The sequence below is a fragment of the Zalophus californianus genome, chromosome 1 (genome assembly GCF_009762305.2).
Source record: "Zalophus californianus isolate mZalCal1 chromosome 1, mZalCal1.pri.v2, whole genome shotgun sequence".
Classification (NCBI taxonomy): domain Eukaryota; kingdom Metazoa; phylum Chordata; class Mammalia; order Carnivora; family Otariidae; genus Zalophus; species Zalophus californianus.
The window spans coordinates 38,109,445-38,130,338 of record NC_045595.1 but is presented as its reverse complement, the minus strand read 5'-3'; the positions used below and the strand labels follow the sequence as shown (position 1 = coordinate 38,130,338).

The 20,894-nt window shown below is 42.1% G+C and overlaps 1 protein-coding gene across 9 annotated transcripts in view; it reads left to right on the top strand.

The window, feature by feature from the left end:
- Positions 1-20,894, top strand: part of FOXP1 (forkhead box P1) — a 574,460-nt gene that overhangs the window by 461,427 nt on the left and 92,139 nt on the right. For 8 of the 9 annotated variants that reach the window (XM_027584342.2, XM_027584345.2, XM_027584350.2 and 5 more), the window contains 2 exons: positions 19,195-19,332; positions 20,368-20,457. In XM_027584342.2, coding sequence (XP_027440143.1) covers positions 19,195-19,332; positions 20,368-20,457 — 228 coding nt within the window. The remainder of the gene's footprint in view (positions 1-19,194; positions 19,333-20,367; positions 20,458-20,894) is intronic. The other variant, XM_035728162.1, reaches the window with a different exon arrangement.

The window sequence follows — 20,894 nt, the reverse complement described above, 5'->3', positions numbered from 1 at the left end:
GATCATGACCTGAGCCGGAGGCAGACGCTTAACGACTGAGCCACCCAGGCGCCCCTCATTTAGTCCTTCTTACAACCCTCTGGGAGAAGAACTATGATGTGTGTGTGTGTGTGTGTGTGTGTGTGTGTGTGTGTGTGTGTGTGTGTGTGTGTGTGTTATGGAGGAGGAAACTGAGGCACACAGAGACTGGTAATTTACCAAAAGCACAGTCAGGGGCAGAACCCATGGCAGACTCTCTCCAGAGCTACCATACTAAACTGTCACAGTGCCTTTTATAATCAGGAACAAAATAAGCCCCAGTACCAAGGTGTCTTATCTCTACATCTGAAATGCCAGGAGAGCTCGGGCATCATCTGGGTCAGGGTCCCAAGGCCACTGCCTGGTGCCCACTAATGTGTTTGAAGGAGATGAGGGGAAAAGTGTGTGTGTGTGTGTGTGTGTGTGTGTGTGTGTGTGTGTGTGTGTGTGTGTCTCATCTCAGCAGTGGAAGCTCCTCACTGAAGAAGTTAGGAGAATGCATGAGGCCCTGGTCCCTCATCCTGCCAGACTCTGGGGCATTTTCACATGTATGTGGTCTGCCAGGCTTGTCACTCTGGACTCATGTCAGAAGCAAAGGAGGATATCAGAATTTTACCTTTATTATTTCACGTTCCATTCATGCTGACCAATCAATGACCCTTGGGCACATTTGTTTTCCGAGGGAGTAAAGTGAAGCAGCCTCTTTGTTCTTCCAAGCTTAGTTCAGTGCCCAGTCCTGTCGGCAGCTTGACAGATGGGGCAAAAACCAGGCTTGAGAGCCATTCAACTCCCACCTCTCCCTGTACTGGCTGTGAGACACTGGTTAAGTAATTGCAACTCTCAGAGCTTCCCGTTCTTCATCTGTGAAGTGGGTACAGTAATACTTCCTTCATAGGGTCTCAAAGGGTTTATGAGCTCCAGAGGATCAGAATTAGGGCTTTTGAGTTGTTTGCCAGACAATTTTTTCCCCTCTCTTTGTTCCCTAATTTACCATACACAAGGTAGTGTCGAGGATTCCTGAACTCTAAAATCCTATTTGTAGGGCGCCTGGGTGGCTCAGTCGTTAAGCGTCTGCCTTCGGCTCAGGTCATGATCCCAGGGTCCTGGGATCGAGTCCCACATCGGGCTCCCTGCTCCGCGGGAAGCCTGCTTCTCCCTCTCCCACTCCCCCTGCTTGTGTTCCTGCTCTCACTGTCTCTCTCTGTCAAATAAATAAATAAAATCTTTAAAAAAATAAAAAATAAAATCCTATTTGTATTTTTAAACTAGTTTTATATATGACCTTAATTGTAAGCCATAAAATACCTAAAGCTTATTAGTCCTCTGCTAATGTAAAATGTGTACCTGGTACAGAACAAGAAATCAATAATGACAGTTGTTACTGTTATTGTTCAAGAAACCATGGAGAGTAGCTCATAGGTTTTTCTCTTTGTGTAGGTGAAGTGTGTAGGCTCAGACAGGTGAAGTGACTTGCCCACAATTGCACTATTAATTCATGACAAAGTCATTAATAGAACCCTATGTCAGATCCCAGTGCTCCTGCATCATCTCAGAGTTAGACAGACTGCTTGAGGGCATTTAGGACTAGAAAAAAATCTGCCTACCTCCTTATGGGCTGGTTGGGTGAGTCCCAATCCTTGGAACCGTTTGGAAACCACATGAGCCTCCAATGAGTGGGAAGTAGAGACGGACAATCGCGTACCTTGATGCACGCTTCAGATTCTGCTCCAGAGTGTTTACACATATCCCCTCTTCCCAGCCTCCCCAGGACACCCCCAGCCCCCACACACCAGCTTCATAACTTTTTTCTAGAAAAGAAGACAAACCTTTGGATTTTTAGAGGGTATCTCCGAAAGATAGGGGTGGGTGTGTGTAAAATGGGTGCCTGGTAAGGAGGGAAAAACCACAGAGAGCTATAAGGCTCCAGAAAATGTTTTCCATGTTGCAGTTTCTATGCCACACAGAGTGGAAGGCAATTATCTTTGGAGGGGATTCCACAGCCCTGCGCGGGCTTCCCCGGCATAAGATTTATTGTCGGCTGGATTGGGTGTTCTTTATAAGAGCATTTACTCGGCATCTAAAGCGCTGTCAAGAGTGCTACTTCCTGAATGCTTTTGAGGTTGCAACTGCTAAGCTTCATTTTCCCGTCTTGGAGATATATTTTTGAAATGGTATGCAGGGATTTGTAAGGCCTCGTGCTTTCCATTGACACTGACAGGAGCTGCACCGTTAAACCCCTGCACACTACTGTGGAAATTTACCCCCTAATGCCCGGAGCCCTCCTGCAGGCTCGTCTGGCCCGCACATGCAGAGGGTTCCCCTGGAGTGGGGAGAGGGCATGGGAGCACGTCCCGTTGTTTTGTGTAAAGTCATGCCAGCTAATCAATCTCAAAGGTTAACTGTTTGCTTATTTAAACAAAGGATAGGCGAAAGCTCTTCTTTGGCTTTTTCCCCCCCTCTCCTTTATATTGGATCTTATGAATGCCAGAGGAAAACTTGAGCTTCGAGTCAGCTAAATATACTGTGTCATGAAACCTTAGGGACCACTGAATTGGGAACAGTGGCCCTTTACTGCTAAGAAGGTGTTTTATTGAAAATGCGCCGACATGCTCTCCCCGGAGAGTGAGCAAAAGAGAAGGCAAGATGCCCGAAAGTAATACAGGTTGTTCTCTTAGGCAAGCTAAAATGTAGAGTTTGGCACTTCTGGGCTGTGATCCGGCCGACAATAGAATAGACGAATGTGCATTTTTACATTAAAAGTGCCGTATTTCACCAGTGCTGCCCCTCCCCCCCTGTTTTTTAAGTGTCTTAATTTATATATTCCAGTTAACAGTTCATTACATGTCCTTTCTCTCTCCAGCTTTTTCAAGTTGTCTTTTGAATAAATTGAGGTAGTCAAAATTTCCTAATCCTGGCAGGCTTACCAGCAGAGGGCAGGCGTAAAGAAGGTTTTGATATGAGGGTGTGTCAACCCAGGGTCACAGGAGGGTGGCGTTGCAATGGGAGGGAGACCTGTGAGCATTGTTCAGAGGGCAAGATGCAACAAGCTCCCTCTGCCTCTTTCCAGGCCTGCTGCACACCCCAGGTCTCTGGAAAAGCTGACTTTACTAAATAAAGGTGGCCAGTTGCCTTTAGCAGATATTCAGCGATTTCTACATAATTAAACGTTAAAAACAATTCAAATGTCATTTCATCCCCCCAAAGCCATCTATTCTTTCCCCATCGCTGACCCAATTCTTGTTATACTTAAAACCGAGGGTTTGCATAGGGGTGTGCCAGAAAGGCCTGTTCCTCTTTGGAGAGGAAATACGGACTCACCCTTGATGGTGGTAATGATTCATTCTTCCTGATACCTGAAGGACAAAGCTCTTGGGGAAATGCTCTCCTGCCCCCCCCAAACATGTACCTTTTTGAGAACTTTGCACACTTCAGCGTAATGTGTTCTCATCTTATGGCAGAAGCCGTCCACTAATACATTTTACATTATATTAAAACAAAGGATTATAGTTTTATCGTAAATGAGAGAGAATAATTTGTTACAGTCCATCAGATGCAGACTTAGGGCAGGATGTGGCCATTTTTTTCTGCGTAAGATTTTGTTTACTGGTGACTACATATGATTTTGTTTTCTGAGTGTCTTTACATTTAGAGCGAGGAGGGGTGGGGGGGGCAGTAAATGTTTTCCATAGCTTATTTCCCCATCATGTTCATAAGTCACCTGAATGTTGACATGTCACTGTGTATGTATAAATGAACCCAGGAGTACTGGCATTATAAAATGTTGCATTAAATGAAGATGCTCATGGCAATGTGGAGGGTGTTGGAAAGAGAAATCTAAACTCCTATGGAACAGTAGGAATTCATAATCCTTTCCCTTGACCACACAGGCACAGACCAAAAAGAACATAATTAGGGGCGCCTGGAGGGCTCAGTTGGTTAAGCATCTCCCTTCGGCCCCGGGTCATGATCTCGGGGTCCTGGGATCGAGCCCCATATCTGGCTCCTTGCTCAGTGGGGTGTCTGCTTCTCTCTCTGCCTCCCTCACCCCTGCTCATGCTCGCTTGCACTCTCTCTCTCTCAAATAAATAAAATCTTTAAAAGAAAACCATAATTAACTGTATGGTCAGCATAGACATAAACAGTATCAACACAGAGCTGACTGTCTTAGCTCCCTATAGATGGATGATGTATTAATTTATATTTTTAAGTAAAAGCACTTAAATCAAGAAGGAACTGTGGTTCCTTGGAGACAAGTGCCCAAATCTCAGAATTCGGGCATTGGTGTTACAATTTAGTACCTGTAATTGGCAGCTGGTTGGCGGTCTTTGGAGACCTCAGAAAGACTGAAGCAGGGCTCCCTCTGGAGAGACTCACTTCCCTGGGCGGGTCATCAAGCCTGTTACTACGGTGAGGGATGAAATTTTGTATTCCTGCTGATTCACCATTTTCTCTCTAGCAACAGTCACTCGGTCACATTTCTTTAAGTTCCTTCATTTCCAAATGCGTGTTTTGGGTACCCCCCCCCAAATTAATTGGAAAAGGGAGAACAAGTGTTAATGTAAGCATTGTTTGGAAAAAAGATGGGCAATTGAATTACAGTCTCGGCCTCTTGTCAAGCAGTTGATTTTTCAACCCATCAAACTGTTCATCAATTTTTATTTCACTCCCTCTGGCAGATGAACTTTCTAGCAACAGAAATTACAGTAGTTACCTATGAGAACATGGTCCCGTAACTGACTTTATCTGAACAGGTCTCCCACTCTCATGTTGCTGGACATATGTGAGCCAGTGTCCATTCACGGATCCATTCCCTGGTTATTTCCAAGCAGCTTCTGGCAAGGCAGTACCTCAGTTGGAGCTGGGGACCCATGGACCAGGCCGGTGTCTCCTTCCCTGCCACGCCATTCATCAGCATGTAGGAATAATGTCCTGACAACATGCTCCTTCTGACTCTTCATTTAACACATCTTCTCTCCATTCACAGCTTTGAATGGGCAGTAAAACCTTTCACTTTCTTCTGTGTTCAAGGCTAAGGCTCAGCAGAACCGAGTATAATACATGATTTTAGTCCCAGGTGTGTTATTTGGTGGTTAGAGTTTGGTGTGGGATCATAGTAATCTATTCTTAAGTACACAGCCAGCCGCACAATGGACTCATTTAGCAACTGACAGGTTTCTTAATATGTGGTGTTTGAACAAGGGCTGTATCTGTTGTGGGTGTTAGGATGTGGGCATCAAAAATATTTTTAAGTATGGTATTTAGCGTTTCCTTCACTCTTCCTTAAACGTTAGCCTCCCCCCCCCCCCCCCCCCCCCCGCCAGGTAATCATTTTAAGTTATCATGGCCGTTCTTTTTCTGAAACACTTCAGTATCTGCTTCCCCTTGTGGCCCGTGGTGCTTAGGTATGTTTGATTCTTGGAGGGGAAAAAAAAAAATCACATTTGGCTTTTTGAACCTCAGTTTTCTCCTCTGTAAGGTGGGAATTGCAATTTCTGTTCAAGTTAGGACAATTAAATGAGACCCTGTGGCTAAGGAACCCTTTCTAAAGCTCCCACAATCCAGATGCTACTGTTTTGGGATGAGAGGAGTTGCTTTCTGACCTAGCCTGTCCGAAACGACCTGGCACTCGCGGTGATGAATCAGTGACATTAACTGAGTCTTCTAAGTTTTAACCACAGGTTTTAACATTTTAAATTGTGCTCAAGCAGTGAAAGGTTTTAGTTCTCACCGAATCCCAGAAGCAGCACAGGTTGATAGCACCACATGGAAAGGGATCCTGAGAGAGAGTCCAAAGTTAATCAAAATGGCCTGGGCATATACACAGCTTATCCAGGTTTATCACTGATGCTACATTTCCTTGCCTAGAAGTAGTGTGTGAATCACCAAGTCATGTTTGGAGAGAGGGCGGGAAGAGCTCCAGGTGGCCTCTGAGTTAGCTTGCTAAATTACTTCCCTCTCCAAACTGTCACCCCCCCATCCAAACCCCATCAGTCCTTTAAACACCACCTCCCCAAGGGGCCTTCCCAGACCTGTCTGCTCACACTGATCTCCCCCTTCTCTGTGGTCCCATGGTGCTTAAAGCCACTGCTGTGCAATTTAGTGCTTGTGTAACTAGCGCCTTGCGTCACTCTCTAATTATTTTGTGTAAGGCTGTCTCCACAGGCTGGCTCATCAGCGTCTGTAATGTTTGTTGTTTGCTTGTTTGTTATTTGTTCTGATGCTCCTGGAGACTTAGCTGATAAACACTGACCTGCAAAGGAGTTAGTCCAGCTTGTAAAAGCACGCTTGAGTTTTATGGATGCCTCACGAAGAATTTGTCTTTGAAAAACATGAATTGCCTATTCAAAGTTGCACCCCATTTTGTTCACAGACATCAAATCTCAAATTAATTAGAATATCTTTGAAAACAATCACATGTATTCTGAAATGACCATTTCCACTTTCTCACTGTGCATTGCTTGGAGAGAACTTCCTATATTTTTATTTCCTGTCTTTGGGGCCCTGGGCAGCCCCTCCCGGAAGAGTGCCTTGTCCCTTTAAGAGTCAGAACTCTACTGATTCATGGTACATTCTGGCAGATTTAAGGCCCCTCTCCCCAAAAAAGAACGCCCTTGGTCCCCCATTGAATATTCATGAGAGGGTGGGGTCACATTTTTGTGACCTGAAAAATGCCATTAATAAATTTGTTGTCTGACACAAAAACACTTTAGGGTGGAGAGCGACCTGCCATGTACCCATTTAACATTTGATCATAAGTTGACAGTCAACTGAAGCTTTTGTCTCTTTTGCAGCCAGATTAATGGCGGAATTGTCTGCTCCCCTGCTGACCTTATTGAGATTCAGGCATTTGCTTGATTGGAAATATTATCAATATGCTTTCTGGTTTGTAGCAACCTGCATTAAACTACTCAAGTAGAAAAACACGTTCAAGTAAAACTCCTGGTATTACTGGGTTAGGATTTGTGGTCTGTTTGTTTGTTTTTTTAATTGAGGGAAAATAGGTTAATCACTGAGGTCACTACTTTTCCTGGAATATTTTGAGAAAAATAATAAAAACGTTAAGAGTTTTGTCATTTGTTTTTTAAGGATAGGCCAAGAAGTTTTTCTCTAAATTTAAAGATGATAAATAGCTGCCGAAAATGATTGGATTAACCTGGCATTCAAATCGTGCCAGTTGAGCCAACAAAGTTTAGCATATTGGTGACTTTTTTTTTTAAACACCATACTCAGCTTTAAATAGCATTAAAGAGCAGTGACTATTTCTGATAGAGGTCATCTTCAAGTGCTTATTGAGAATAGCTTTTGTTGTTGCTGTTGTATAAATAAGAAAGGAATTTAAAGAATTATTTCTTAGCGAACTTGGGGCAGATGCCTTCTTTGAGCAGCTGTCGTTCTAGAGGGGAAGTAGTTCGGTTCAGCGACGAGGCACGTTTGGTTGTTATTTATTTCAACCCCCGTGTCGGATTAGTTTTCCTCTGCGCGCACAAGCACACTTTGGCGAGCCCGACTCTTGGAAAGAAAGGAGGTGGGGAGCGTTGGGGGTGGGGGGAGGCCAAGGCTTGATTAAACCCTCGTCGTGAAGCGAAAGTTCTCTGCATAGGCCGTATTCGAGGAAAGCGCTTCTCTGCGCTGCTTTGGAGCCCCGCATCGCCTACCGATTCTAAACAGTTGCTGGGAGCAGTCCGGTGTGCGCCGGGCGCGCGGGTTCCCCTCCTCTGCCTCTCGGGTTTCTCTGAAAGGTTAGGACAACTCTTTGTCAGTTTCCAAGACGAAACAAACACGCAACCCAACCAAAAGCCCCAAACCCGCAGCCCCGGCCGGCGGGAGAGATGCGCGCCGTGCCCGGCTTCCCAGACGTCAGCCAGAGGCAGGTCAAAGGGTTAACAGCAATTAAGAGGAGTTGCTCTAGAGACAAAAGCAGGATTTCGCCAGAGCGTGATTTCACCTGCCGCGCGGAGGGGGCCGGGGCGCGCGGGCGCGGGGAGCGGGCCGCGGAGCCCATTGTGTGGGGCGCGGCGCGGCGCGGCGCGGGGTGTTTAGAGGCGGGTTGTGATTGGTGGAGCAGGGCGGGGCGGGTGGGCGCGGCGCGGCGCGTCTTGTCAGCCCGCGAGCCGGAGCGCCCCTGCGCGCGTGCAGTCCGCCTGCACGCCGAGGCCGCCGGACCCCACGCCCGGCCCGCGCGGGCGCCCCGAGCCGGCTCCGCGCGCCTGGCGGCTACATGGAGAGTGTCAGGTTGGTCCCTATGATTGATCTTTGCCGTTCTGCTCTCCTTCCCCGGGCTCCGCGGTGCCAGCTTCTTGGGGACTCACTGGGGAAGGCTGGAGCGCCAGAGGGTTTACAAGTTGAGTCTTTTTAAAAAATAATAACAACAATCGCTGTTTACCAACTTGGGTGGGAGTTGCGCTCTGGAAGTGGAGGCGGGGGACGGAGTGAAGAGCTGGGATGAAGGAGCTACAGGCCTTTGGGTCCTGGAGAGAGAGAGGTTTTCCCCTTTTTCTCTCGCCCTCTTCTCTTTTTTTAAATGTTCATGGGTGGGGTGTACTTGAGAGTTGGAGGAAGTCCTGCTTGTGTGTTGCTCTCGCGCTCTCGCTCTCTTTTTCGTTTGCGATTCATTTTCTGCTGGTCTGGCCTTCACGCAGCCACTTTGGTAAAGCCCTCGCCATCACTCCATTCGGGGACGTATCTGGGGTGTGATTTATGTCACTTTCAGAGCGTGTGAAATATACAAGAAGCCTTCCATCTCCGAGTAACCCGTGTGGATGTTTCTTTGCTTCTGATAGTTTGTTTCTATATCTGTCTAGGCTATTTTCAGCTTAGCTGTTCAAATTCAAGGAGTTCACACACAGCAAAGGGGGGGAGGGGGAGGAATAAAGCCCCCACACCAAAACAGGCAGGCGAACTAAGGGACACTCGGGCAGGTTGGGGAGTCTCCAGCCTCTGTTGCATTACTTCGCTGGTTAATTAAGTAGGGAGCAGGGTTTGGGTTAGGACGTGCGGCCGACTGAAGAATTGCCACGGGGTACTCCAGTCTTCCCCGGCTCTGAATGTAACTAACTCAACTGTCAAAACTGCCTGAAAGACGGTCAGTGGAAAGGAGACTCTCCACCCCCCACCCCCCCCACCCCCCCCCCCCCGAGTCGTGATGGGAGGGAGGGGACCTTTAGGAAGTGGGTGGTAAAGTTTTAGAGCAAAGTACATATAGACTCTTCCTCTTCGGGATTAACTCCTTCAAGGCCTACCAGTTATAAGGAAAATATAATTTTATATTCTTGTCCACACAGACCAAATGTTCTAATCAAGCCAATTTAAAAATGCAAATCACCTAATTTCCATAGATTCCAACGTTCTGAAAGTGACACATTTGGGGGGAAAATTAAGCCTGATAACAGGAAATGTGAATCATACTATCAATGACTAATCTGCTTAAGAAAAAAGTTACATTTATTTTATCATTAGGAAGTCAGTGTTAAGCCAATTTGTGTGTGTGTAAATCAAGTGAAGTTTTTTATTTTATAAGTGGCCCAGTATTGCTTTTTTGTTCGTTTGTTTGTAATAGATTTTCTAAGAGGAATGTGTATGTGCAATCAGAGGTGGTTATGTGGTAAAGTGTTCAAGCTAGCATGTCATTGTCAAAGACCTCAAACATGATCACATTGAGATTCTAGTTTAGGATTTGATGTGTTGCTGTTATTGTTGTTTGAAAGAATGCAAAGCTTTCTTGAATGTGAAGACTTACCACTAAGTAAACCAAATGAAGACAGAAGCACATTCTGGATACCCTTCGCATAAATTGAAAAAATGTCTACTTCTATTTTATGTGATTCTTTGTAGCTGCCTGACACATTTCAGTGAAAAGTGTGTAAAAATGAAACCAAAATACAGACTGCCTACCCAGAGACAGTGGCTGACTTACTCTAGGATGTGATAGAGTTGAACTGAAAACGGATTGGGCTGACACTTGATAATCAAAGTTGATTTATTGTTCATTAGTACTGCATTAGCCCTTTCAGGCAAGACAGTTATTTCTGTAGTGGCCTGTCAAGAGCGAGACTGCAAGCACCTGTCATTTCTAAGGCATGAGATAAGCAACTAAATATTAAGATGATGCAAATAAAAATACATTGGAGGAGATAAAGGACCATATGATCATAATTTTTTTCTTTAAGAAACTGGGTCAGTATCAATCCATAAGAAATCTCCTAGAGGTTTGTGGGGGTTTTTTGTTCTGCCCCCCCCCCCCCGGACTACTCATAGAATGAAAGCAAGGGGCTTTATATTCTCCTGTTTACCCTAAGAACTTTCCTTCCCACTCAGATGTGCAGTTCAGCTGATAAAAAGTTGGTCAGTTAAGGAAATGAGAAGCGTGACATGTCACCTATTTAATCTGAGTAATTCAAGAAAGGTTGGCTTCCTATTTGTGTTGTGTTTTTAAATAAATTCATTTCATTAAATGAAACTTCTCTAATCATGGCCTGATTATATGAAAATGTGATGACATCATAGGGAAGCTATGATAATGTCGGATAATAATGTCAAGTGCGTTTTCTGCAGCATGTTTCACTCTCGATTTTCTTCTTCCCTCCCTGGAAGGGAATGATCTCATGACATATAATAGAAAACAACCTAAGTGTCAAAAGAAAACAAAATTAGTGAACTTTTGTCTGCAGCCATAGAAACGCAGATTAACTCATATTTTTCCAGAGGATGGAATGGAAACATTCTGCATAAGGATATATAGTGTATTGTCTTCTCTGAATTTTCATTTGACAGGGATTTTAGAGTCTGTGATCTTAATTAAATCTCAACTAGCTGAAATAATGCATCTAAAGGCATGCAGTGTTGCGTAACCTTGCTCAGTTGGTAAACCATAAATCATCAGAAAGCTTATGATAGGAATGGTTGGTTTGGATTTTTGTTGTTGTTGTTTGCAGTTAAATGTACCTTAAAAACAAAACCCTCACCATTGCTGCCTTGTATTTGCAGGCTGTCAGAAGCTGTCACTTGAAAGATAAACTCTTTCATGACACTGACCAGTTCTGCAACTTTTCAGCCGGCCTCCACACAATTGCAAGATACAGTGAAATTAAAATCCAGATTAATTAAAAGCAATGAAATTCCAGATTTATCTTGGCTAATGTGGCAGAAGTATGTTTGAGTTACTATGTTTCTGAGATAATCAGGAGAGAATATTGTGACCAGCTTCTCAGCTTGAGTTAAAATTTGAGTAAAATTTGAATCGGCAGAAAAGAAGAGTGGAGGGATTTATTTTATTATGTGGTTTAGTTGTAGATGAACATCACTGAAGAGAAACTTAACACTAGGCTCTTAGTAACTGGTCAAATATCATAGCCAGTTTAGAATCCACTTCTGGTAGTTCTTTGATTTATAAGCAAGGGATAAGGCAGCAACAGTTGACCAGAGAAAGTTGGAATAAATAAATACATAAATTGTGTCTGTGTGTGTTACATGTTAAACTATGAATTCATTAGCATGGAGTAATAATCATTAAGTAGCTATTTAACTAGTCCAGGTTTTACAAATTCTAGTGCATGTAAATACTGTGTTATTTACTTTTAGAGTCTTTTAATCAGATGTTTTTGACTACTGCAATTTTTGGAAGCTGACTACATATAAAAATTTGAGAAAGCTATCTTGTGATATATTGACTTTATGTACCTTTGTACATAATATTTCATATAAGGCTGGGAATTATGTTGCTGATGAGCTGTAGATCTTTTGGGGCAAAGAAGGAGGGCAGCTTTATGTATACCTGCATGGCTAGATTTGGGGGATAGTCCTAACTCCCTAAGCTAAATGTGTTTTTGTTTGGTGAAAGGTTTCTTTTCTTGGAAGCAGCATGATATTTCTGGAATTGGTTTTAGTCATTTCGCAGTGTGCAAATAACTTTTTTTTCTCCTCGTACATGGCATTCTACATTCAGCTTTATTTTCTTTCATTAAAAAAAAAAAAAGAAAATTCAAGTACCTGTTAGTTTGACGATCCTCTGTGCACTGTAGGGACTTGAATTACCTGGAAAGAGCTAACTGGCCCTCCACTTTAGGATTGTAGGAATGATCTTCTCTGAGTCTGTCTTCCAACCTGGCAGTTTGTTTGAAGAGAAATTAATTTGGAACGAGAAAAATGAATATTGAACACATGCATTGGACCTCATTTTCAAATCTGGTTAAAAGCAGCTAATCAATGAAGATGCAGCCTAAATGTTATGGTGCACTTTTTAAGAATACCTTGGTATCGTGTTTTAATTTTTAAGCTTTATCTTGCCCTTAAATCTGAAACATCATTGTTCAAATAACTGAGAACAAGGTAAATCAACAACATCAAAAAGGTCGGCTGCTGTGATTTCTCAAGGGCTTGTTATTTTGTACTTCCCAATTCTATTTGATGTCTTGACAAAACAAGATGACACAGGGGAGAATACATTAAATTTTGATTTTTTTTTTCATCTAACCTGTTACAGTTGTGGCGGCTTAATTTCTTTCACTTTTTCCTGAAGATGGTGTTTTTGTACAATTGCTCTGATTGTCATACCACTTCATGAGCCGGGTCCTCACGGGTTTCCCATTCACCTTGATTTTACTAGGCATTTTTGAACATCTTTTGACCTTTAACATATAGGAAGCTTTTGGTTGGGCTTTGACTTCATTAGAAATAAATCAGTGAATGGGGAGATTGTCAAAGAAGCAACTGATGTTTTCTCATTAGAATCTAATTTGCACCCCTTAGTTTAACTGTGATGTATAAGGTGCAGGTGTTGGAGACAGGCATGAGAACCTGCACAATTTGAGAAACTTAAGTTGTAATTCTCAAAAGGGGTGATTGCACAGCAAGTCAGACCTTACAAAACTTTGAAATGAGCTAATTTTGGCCTACCTGCATGTTTAAATCCAGTTAACAGCCCGCCCTCCCCCCTCTATCTCATAATGTGAAAAAAAAAATACATGTTGGCAAATTTAATTTTTAGTCTTAGAAAATCCTTTCGTGGACAAAAGGTATTTACTTTTCTTCATTGAACAGTATCCCTGGATCCACAACTGTGTCTACAAGTTCTTTTCCTTTATTCTCATCGTGTATGTGTCTCAAATAGCACTGATACGGTTGCTGTCTCTTCTCACTGTTTTTGAATAATGCTTCATTTTAAGAGGACTTATTAAGCCAAGGCCTCTGCCTTTTCTTCTCAAGAGCTAAAGAACTATGGATAGAATCTTCCCTGGGGTTCCTTCTTGGAATAGTTCTCCCCTCCTCCTGTTTGTAGCACTTAAAAATGATTTTTGTTGTTGTTGTTAATACAAAATGTCATAGCAGGTTTGATCCATGTACACCACATTGTTTGCCATCCTTCCTACAGGAGAAAGATTGAGGGAAGAAAGAAGAGGCATTTTCTCTTGATTTAAATAATAATAATAATAGTTGCCAAGTTGAAAAGATGAGTGCTTATTGGATGATTATTTTCATGTGTAGCTTCCATTGTTTCCTGTATTTAACAGTCACTAATGGGAGAAGCGATTTAATTTATGTAAACTTTACATTTTTATGCAAATGAAGCTGATATTTATTAGAGCTAAAACAATTATGCTGGCACTTAGTGGAGTAACCTTGTATGCATGGGAAATGTTACAGGAGAGCAGTTGAGGTTCCACTGATGCCTCTGCTGTAAACAAATATGAATTTCTGCCACTTTTTTAAAATTTAAAGACAAAAGAAGAGCTCGGAGAGCTTTGCCAGAGATTGCTTATTAGGGATGATAACCTGAAATAACTCCTGATTGGCAGGCAAGTCTTGGCCATACAATTCTTCCTGAAAGAAAGATAGTCTTTCTTGATAGAATGTAATAAACAAAATGATAAAAAATGAAATGCTAATTGCATTTTAAACAGGCCTTTTTTTTTTCTAAAATTTTAATAGGTGGTTGTATTGTAACTGAAAGAACAGTTATGCTAATGACTGACTACTTAGATGATTTTGCATTAATATAATAACCATTACCTGCCTTAATGCTTTGTACAGTATTGTGGCAAAATAGCTAAGTCTAAAAGAGTTATACAAAAAAGCAGAATTCCATAATGAAAAAGAATTATACTTTCCACATGAATAGCAGGCTTTTTTTTTAATTTTCTGAAGACTGAAATATTATGTCAGAAATGTATTTTCTTTCCTCCATTATACAGCTGCTTTGCATGGTATCTGTGTGTATGTGGTTTGTTTGTTTCTTTCTTTCTTCCTTCCTTTCTTTCTTTCTAGATACCTTGGGGAATTGATAGAAGCTTCCTAACTTTTCTGTTTGCCAATGTATCATCTGTATCCATTCGCTTATTAATTATGAAAACTTGTCTTCCACAGGGGGTAATGGTATTTAGGAAGTAGTACTTATTTTCTTTTACACAGGCTAGGTTCTATAGGTCATAGGAAATTTGGCATAGATATTTTGTTTTGTTTTTGTGTTTTTTTAATGGAGCTATTTTCTTTGGTTTTGTCTTGCTAGTCTGGGGCCTTCTAATTTAATTTGTTTTGCTCTTGTTATTTGATGAACCAGGTAACACTGCCTAACCTGGTCCAGTTATCATCCACACACAGCCTGAAGTCTGGAAGGGACTCAGGTTTCCTGGGACATACACGTGGTGAATAATAGAGATTAAAAAATAGTTTCTAAATTATTAATCCAGATTAATGGAAGTAAAACAGTACGTAAATGTTTCTGTCTTCTCATTTTCCTTATTTGTACATTTAGCAACTAGGAGAAGATGCTGATGACAAAACGTATGTGTGTTTACACTGGGCAGTATTTACTTGTAGTTAACGGGAGTGAGTGTAAAGAGAAAGAAAAAAAATGATAGCGTGTTATTTGTGTCATCTCTCCTCCCACCCAATTCCTCCAATTGTCTCCTAGATGAGCAGTGAGTATTGTTTTTATGGGCGTTTTTATTTGTTTGTTTGCTTTTTAGATATTTTTCCCCACCTCATCACCTACCTCTCCCCTCTGGGAATAAAGGGAGCTAATAAGGCATCTTATTTCAATAGTCTTTTGGCCTTCGGATGGTAGAAAGTCAATTTAAAGTAAAAGAAAACTGTGGCAGGCAGGATTGACACAGAAGTGTATGGGTTCCTACCAGCACTTGGTAGTGCTAACGACCTTTTCCCAATTACTGGTATTAAGATGGTAGCAGGTCCATACTAGCAGTTCCGAAGGCCAAGCACAGCTGAATTTCTGCCATTCCCGCAGGTTCATGTGCACCTGGGACCAGCCACACCCAAGTGGTATCAGTCAACAGTGTATCATGCAGTGTCTGTGTGTGTGTGTTTTTAATTCACGATTTCCTCTTGAAACTCAACGAAAGAGTGTTAACTGTGTGTGTTTTTTTTTAAATTCAGTTTTGTATGCTAGCATTCTTTAAATGTCTGCCAGAAGTTTAATTTGAATTTCTGATCCCTGAAGGCAGCTAGACAGAATCATTCTAGTTCTTCATAAATTGCCTTCTATGATTCATTGTTAACTCATAAAACATACTCATTTCTATATTCTCAAACAGTTAAGGTAGTTACAGCATCAGGGATATAATTTTTTTTTTTTGCAGTATCTTTAAATTGTCATTTGAGAAAGAAATCAAGAATTGGGTGAAACTCCCAGTTAAGGCATGAGCCCTGTAGCACAAAAAAAAAAAAAAAAAAAAAATCAGAATTTATTTTTTTTTATCTCAAGGAGGGTAAGGTAGATGGCATAGAATCTGGAAAAAATAAAGTTTAGTTTTGACCGAATACTCTCAAAGAGGGGCCCATAAATAGTAGAGCCACTGTAGTTAAAAACTCACATGACTGTTTTAAATACTATTGATTTAAACCACTGGCTAGATTTTATGAATCACAGTGTAATTTCTAAGCTTTGGCCATATTTCTCAATGCTAAAGCACTCTCTCTTGTGTGCCTTTAGCTGCTTTCCAGACATTCAACACAGGATTAAATGATAGTAGTTACAGTGATCAATAGGTTAAGACCGGTACAATCACTCTTGCCGCTAATGACCTCAGTAGTAATGGGCAATAAAGTGTGGACTATAATAGCCTCTCGCTGGTACTGCATGCCCTTTGATTCCTAGTATTAGTAGGGACTAGCTACATGAAAAAGTTGGACGTTGGGAGTTAAGAGAGTGGATATGTGTAGGCTCTATTTCTTAACTATTTAAAACCTTGAACTGTGCTGTTTTTGGGTTTGTTTTTTCCCCCCCTTTTCTACCCATAGTGGTTTCTGGTCCATTTGGATATGTTTGTTAAAACCTTCTATAACCTATTTTCAAGACACGTTGGAGCAGAAACTGGGGAAATCTCAGTTTTATCACATTTATAAATTAAGCTCAGGCCCACTTTGGAGGCTCACAAGCGAACTGATGTGAAAATGTGGTTTCAGATAGTAAAAGCAGAGTTGAGGCCATCAGCATGTAAGAGCCCACTTTTGGTTGTTCAGAGACCCTATATCAGGCAGGAGGGTTACTCAGGCTCCTTGCCTCTTTCCCTCCTTTGGTGGTGCCTACTGCTTGAGCAGTTTATTACTCATCAGCACCTCCGTGAAAATGTCCAAAGGGAAAAAGAAGAGGAGACTCAGGTTCATTTTGCTGTTCAGTAACATGGCTGCAAACATTGAATAAATAACCCTGGGAGAAGCACATTTAACTATTGGCCATATCCAAGGTTTTCAAAATTATCTGTATATGCCAGTCCTTTTTTTAACTTTTAAAATCGATTTTATTCAAGTATAATTTACATACAAGAAGATGAACTCGGTTTAAGGGTACAGGTGGAAGAATTTGGACTGTTGTGTTCACTTGTGGGACTACCATCCCAGTCAAGATAGACGGCATTTCCATCACCCCCAAAAGTTCTCTCGTTCCCCTTGTGAACATAGACTTTCCACAGTTCTTTTAAAAAATTGTGACCAAGAGGTTATTTCTATGAAGACTTCTGTTACAACACTGTTAATTTCATGTTCATCACCAGTTTAGATCTTACACCACCCTATTCCTGTCTATTTTCCTGTTCATCACCATCAGAAATTTGGCTCAAGAATATTTATATTGTACGTCATCCAAGAAACGCAGAGGAAAAAAGAAACCTTAAACATGGTTCTTTTGTTTGCTTAATCAAACCTCCCTGTATGATGATGCAACTCTCAAGGAAAAGTAAACTTCTATTGTGATATCTTGGCTTTAGCAGCTCAAAAGATAGTGATTAGCACCCAATACATTTTGAAAAATTCAAAAAGTTTCTTGTGTGTGAAGGCAAAGTAGACTAATTGGAATTAATTTATAGATGGTTAGATGTTTTGATAATGCCTTCTTGTGTTTGCCCTAGATTGAATGCAAGTTCACTGTTCTAATCATTGGTGATATTTCGTGCTGCGAAGTATCTTTTTAAAAGGATAATTTATCCATTCATATACATCTGTCCCTTTTTGCATATAAAAATATTCAGACATGCCCATCTGTTTTAAATTACAGTGTATCTACATCTACACTTAAAAGGCCACTGCAATAGGAAGAATTCATTGATGACCTTCCAGAGTTAGGTTAATGAAATTTCTCAAATGTTCTAGCTGGTGTTTTCCAAACAATGCGAAACTTGCACATAAACATCCCCCCACACAAGACATGCCCACAACAGTGGAGGATGTTCACTGTACATGAATCTGACCTTCAGGAACCATTTTTAGTTCATCAAAATTAGTGATGCTGAGAAATCGGGACATCAGTGCATAATGACTGTGAAATTAGGAATGAGAGCTCGCTATGCAAATGACAGGACAAATCATGTGAAAAAGTCAAGATAAACTGCATATTAAGACATTATGTTACATAAAATTAATACTGCATTTCTCCCTTTTGCTTACTGCTCCCCTGAAAGATTTTTTAATTCTTTTATCTTCTGATCAGCTATTGTCTGCCAGATTTTTTTTTTAAGTGGCACACAGGCAAAGTGCAAAACATGTTATTACCTTTTATTGTAATACATGAGATGACAGGAGATCCTTTTTAACAAAGTATATCCTTTACTGCTTCTAGCTTCTTGCTGTCACATGTTTGATTAGAAACCAAAGAAAAGTAAGATGCTTAAATATTACTGTTCGAAGACATACAGGTTTTGTCTTTTCTTTCATTTTTTTTTTTCCTTTCCTTATCTTTTTATTTGGTGGGGGCGATTTTTCATGAAATAGTCTTCTTGTATTACGGGGACTGACAAAATGGTTCTCATGTAGTCTGCAAATTAAACACAAGTGCAGTGATTATTTTGAATAGCTAAATTACATTCTAGAAAGCTTGCAGAATTCATAGCATTGTCATTAGGTATCCGCTTGAATACAATTTGTGTAACCTTGGCCAAGACAGCCTGTCATTTTAATGTCAGTGTTTTATCTGAACAAGACATCATCCTTTCAGATACAGTGTGCAGGTTCCTTGCAAAGATGCCCGTGCAGAAACGTGTTAACAGTTGCAAATATGAAATGCTATCAAGTTCATCACTGTAGCTGTTTGTCACTGAAATGTCATGGAAAGCAGCTTTTAATGGTATCACACGTAATATGAAAGAATGGAGACATCTGTGTGCTGGGTGAATAAGGAAGGGCAAAAGGCATCTTAGGAAAGGTCTGCGTTGAAGTTTGCGAGGTGTGCCCAGGGTTCAGTCACCCACAAGACCAAGCATTCATTGATTGTCCTTAAAAAATCACTGTGCACAGAGGAAGTGGATCAGAGTAGCTCCTGCAGAGAAGGTACTGGTTCCCATTTGCCTTGTTCCCTAAAACACAATTCAAGTTTGCATTAAACTTCCTAGTGCTAATGGTCACCGAAGACTCGTGCTTCGTAAGAAATCGAGATCATCCCCACCTAACTCCAGATAGCATTTGTTAAGTCTTTACTCCTTGTCTGCCTGCAAGGCTGTCTGGGCACCTCTCAATGCTGTGAGGTCTTCTTTTGTTTTTCTTTTATTTCACATAAACTCCGTAAGAGATGAAATAGGATTTGTTGCTGCATCCCCTCTGGATAAAGACACAGTGCGTGGGAAATTGGTCAGTTCTTGGAGCAGGCTCATGACAGTCTGCCGCTGACCCCAGAAGGCTGAGTGCTGCATGCATGTGATTTCCTGGCTTCCTATTTATCCTTCATTAACGTTCTAGGTTCCCGTGTCAGTGGCTATGATGACACCTCAAGTTATCACTCCCCAGCAAATGCAGCAGATCCTCCAGCAACAAGTGCTGAGCCCTCAGCAGCTCCAGGTCCTCCTCCAGCAACAGCAGGCCCTCATGCTCCAACAGGTAACCGTCCATCCTCCTCCTCCCAGGGCCAGGGGCTCTATTTGCTATTCCCCGCACCTGATCCGCTCCTTTGCCCATTGTAGAAAAAGCAGAGAAGGGTGGCTGGGGCAGGACACCGAGCGGGCCCCTGAAATAATCGATGTCCTTTGCATCCCAGGAAGCAGAGGGACCCCTGCCAAAGCGACTAGGGTTCGGGCCTGGAGAGTACCCGACGGACTGAGATTAGGACTGTAATTGGACTTGGTAGAAATAAGATCTTTTAGGCTTATGTGGCTTTACACTCTTTTATTTGGTAAGCCCAGAGGCTTCGAAATGGTGTGAATCAAAGCAAAATGGGGAGCACGTTAGGAGCAGGTTTAAATGTGACAGCTCTTGAAGTCCCCATTTCAACTCAGAGGCTCACAGAATTTTCCTTTTAAACATCAAGAGACATTCCGGAGTTGGTTACTTTTAAGGTGCAGAGTTCACTTTCCTTCTTTCATGTATGCTGATGTGGAAATGAACTTCTGGCTGCCATGTGCCACAGGGGCCTCACATTCAGACTTCCCGGACCCCCAAACCAAAGAGATGCGATTCAGAACTAGAGTGACAGAAGTTGCTGGGGTAAGGTGGTGGGCACCAGAGGCTGAGCGAGCTGTCCACGCTGTTGATGCAGATGCTGAACACCCCACCACCCTGCCCAGCCCCATCCTTCTGAGAGTAGGCACGCTTGCCAGGGTAGAGATTCACCAGACTCTCTCAGCAAGGGCACTGGGGCTTTGTTGTCCAATCAGAGGGCATTCCTTGCTTTATTTTAATTAGTTTGTGTAGAAAATGGTATGTTTTTCATCAGGTCATTTTGGAGATTACTTTTCAAACAATAATGCCAAGAATAGTCAGGGTGCGCTGAAATTTACTGTCGTGTTTCAAATTAAAGGTCAGGCCATTCCAGATAAAAGGATGCTATTTTTCAAATTGCAGTTGTGTGTGGTACGGCACGGGGACAGTGGGCTGGTGCTACCCTCTGTTGCTTACTGTCCTCTCTTTCCTTTGTAGCAGCAGCTTCAAGAGTTTTATAAAAAACAACAGGAACAGTTGCAGCTTCAACTTTTACAACAACAACATGCTGGAAAACAGCCTAAAGAGGTACCGACAATACATATTTTACTTTCAAACCACAGATCCCAGAGGACTATCTAGTGGCTATTAAACTGTCATTCATCTCTTAAATGATTGCACAACTGAGCTATCGGTTCGCAGCTCTCAGACCAAGAGTGATCGTCCTGTTTTTCTCGGAGATTTTTCTGGGTTCCGTTTCGTGGCTGCCATCTATTTGATAGCAGTGCTGCAGGTGTACCCTTGGTGAGCACCAGGAAGCGGGATGGTGGGCCAGACTGTCAGGGCTCCTCCCGCAGGCGGGCCGAACGGTGGGCTGAGGTGCACCTGTGGCTAGCACGGGTGTCCTTGGACACGTGCTTGAGATTTTCTCCAGCTCAGACAGCTTGGGTGTGTGGCGATGGCCCTTCCTTTGGAAGAATCCTCTCTTGTGAGGTTGGACAAACAGAAAAGTTCGACCAAGAAAT